Here is a 2,643-nt window from a genome sequence, read left to right on the forward strand (position 1 = left end):
ACATTAAATTAAAATAACTATATTACTCATTTTAATTGTTATTTGGGAATGTTGAAGGGGAATTTGTTACAGATATACAGTGGGACAAAAAAGTATTTAGTATTTAGTCAGCCACCAATAGTGCAAGTTCTCCCACATAAAAAGATGAGAGAGGGCCTGTAATTTTCATCATAGGTACACTTCAACTAGCAAATTATGGTGGAAAATAAGTATTTGGTCAATTATCTCAATACTTTGTTATATACCCTTTGTTGGCAATGACAGAGGGCAAACGTTTTCTGTATGTCTCCACAAGGTTTTCACACACTGTTGCTGGTATTTTGGCCCATTCCTCCATGCAGAGCTCCTCTAGAGCAGTGATGTTTTGGGGCTGTTGCTGGGCAACACGGACTTTCAACTCCCCCCAAAGAATTTCTATGAGGTTGAGATCTGGAGACTTGCTAGGCCACTCCAGGACCTTGAAATTATTATTACGAAGCCACTCCTTCGTTGCCCGGGCGGTGAGTTTGGGATCATTGTCATGCTGACAGACCCAGCCACGTTTCATCTTCAATGCCCTTGCTGATGGAAGGAGGTTTTCACTCAAAATCTCATGATACATGGCCCCATTCATTCTTTCCTTTACACGGATCAGTCGTCCTGGTCCCTTTGCAGAAAAACAGCCCCAAAGCATGATGTTTCCACCCCCATCCTTCACAGTAGGTATGGTGTTCTTTGGATGCAACTCAGCATTCTTTCTCCTCCAAACACGGCGAGTTGAGTTTTTACCAAAAAGTTATATTTTGGTTTCATCGGACCATATGACATTCTCCCAATCTTCTTCTGGATCATCCAAATGCTCTCTAGCAAACTTCAGACGGGCCTGGACATGTACTGACTTAAGCAGGGGGACACGTCTGGCACAGCAGGATTTGAGTCCCTGGCGGCGTAGTGTGTTACTGATAGTATGCTTTGTTACTTTGGTTCCAGCTCTCTGCAGGTCATTCACTAGGTCCCAACATGTGGTTCTGGGATTTTTGCTCACCGTTCTTGTGATCATTTTGACCCCACGGGGTGAGATCTTGCGTGGAGCCCCAGATCGAGGGAGATTATCAGTGGTCTTGTATGTCTTCCATTTCCCTTATAATTGCTCCCACAGTTGATTTCTTCAAACCAAGCTGCTTATCTATTGCAGATTCAGTCTTCCCAGCCTGGTGCAGGTCTTCAATTTTGTTTCTGGTGTCCTTTGACAGCTCTTTGGTCTTAGCCATAGTGGAGTTTGGAGTGTGACTGTTTGAGGTTGTGGACAGGTGTCTTTTATACTGATAACAAGTTCAAACAGGTGCCATTAATACAGGTAACGAGTGGAGGACAGAGGAGCCTCTTAAAGAAGAAGTTACAGGTCTGTGAGAGTCAGAAATCTTGCTTATTTTCCACAATAATTTGCAAATTCATTAAAAATCCTACAATGTGATTTTCTGGATTTGTTTTCTTCTCATTTCGTCTGTCATAGTTGAAGTGTATCTATGATGAAAATTACAGGCCTCTCTCATCTTTTTAAGTGGGAGAACTTGCACAATTGGTGGCTGACTAAATACTTTTTTGCCCACTGTATAATATAAGTGGTTAGTTACCTCATCCAGGACAGATATATAAGTAGTTAGTAACCTCATCCAGGACAGATATATAAGTGGTTAGTAACCTCATCCAGGACATATATATATAAGTGGTTAGTTACCTCATCCAAGACAGATATTTAAGCGGTTATTTACCTCATCCAGGACAGATACATAAGTGGTCAGTTACCTCATCCAGGACCGGGCTGATGAGCAGAGCAGGGCCCCACAGAAACTGTCTGTGGATATCCCACGTCTTCCTGTCGCTCACAAACCTGCCAGAGGACACATTGATACACACTCATGTCAAGGGTACGTTGCTCCTCCATCTTTAGAAAAAGACAACGTGAAACACATATCGATTATATACACAGCCAGGTCAGGTAGCCTAGTGGTTAGAGTGTGTGTGTGTGTGCATGTGTGTGTGTATGTGTGTGTGTATGTGTGTGTGTGTGTGTGTATGTGTGTGTGTGTGTGTATATGTGTGTGTGTGTGTGTGTGTGTGTACTCACTCATGCAGCAACGGTCGGACCACTGTACTTCCTTCGCTGTGGGCGTAAAACATGAGTGTGTAGAGGTAGGGAAGGAGAGTGTAGCGGATATTCAACACATCACGAGAAGCCTCAGAAAACGATGCATTCCACGATACAGGGTCTTGTCTCTGTAACACACACACAGAAATACACACACACACACACACCAAAACACACACATACACACACAGAAAGACAGAAACACACACACAGAAACACACACACAGAAAAACACAGGCAAACAGAAACACACACACACAGCACAGAGTAGTTAATGACAGTACAGTCGCACATGTGGTGTCTTGTAAGTGTAACCAGATTGCCTTGCCAGAACAGTGATTTACACACTATAGGTCCAGAACAGTTATTTACACACTATAGGTCCAGAACAGTTATTTACACACTATAGGTCCAGTTATTTACACACTATAGGTCCAGTTATTTACACACTATAGGTCCAGTTATTTACACAATATAGGTCCAGTTATTTACACACTATAGGTCCAGTTATTTAC

The 2,643-nt window shown here is 42.6% G+C and overlaps 1 protein-coding gene across 1 annotated transcript in view; it reads right to left on the bottom strand.

Moving 5' to 3' along the window:
• Nucleotides 1-2,256, bottom strand: part of LOC116352896 (maltase-glucoamylase, intestinal) — a gene marked incomplete at its 5' end in the record, with an annotated part of 12,618 nt that extends 10,362 nt beyond the window's left edge. Inside the window, 2 exon segments of the mRNA XM_031796427.1 lie at nucleotides 1,786-1,870; nucleotides 2,108-2,256. Of these exon segments, the coding sequence (XP_031652287.1) occupies nucleotides 1,786-1,870; nucleotides 2,108-2,256 (234 nt within the window).
• Between the last annotated feature and the right edge of the window lie 387 nt (nucleotides 2,257-2,643).

This window comes from Oncorhynchus kisutch, linkage group LG18 (genome assembly GCF_002021735.2).
Source record: "Oncorhynchus kisutch isolate 150728-3 linkage group LG18, Okis_V2, whole genome shotgun sequence".
Lineage (NCBI taxonomy): Eukaryota > Metazoa > Chordata > Actinopteri > Salmoniformes > Salmonidae > Oncorhynchus > Oncorhynchus kisutch.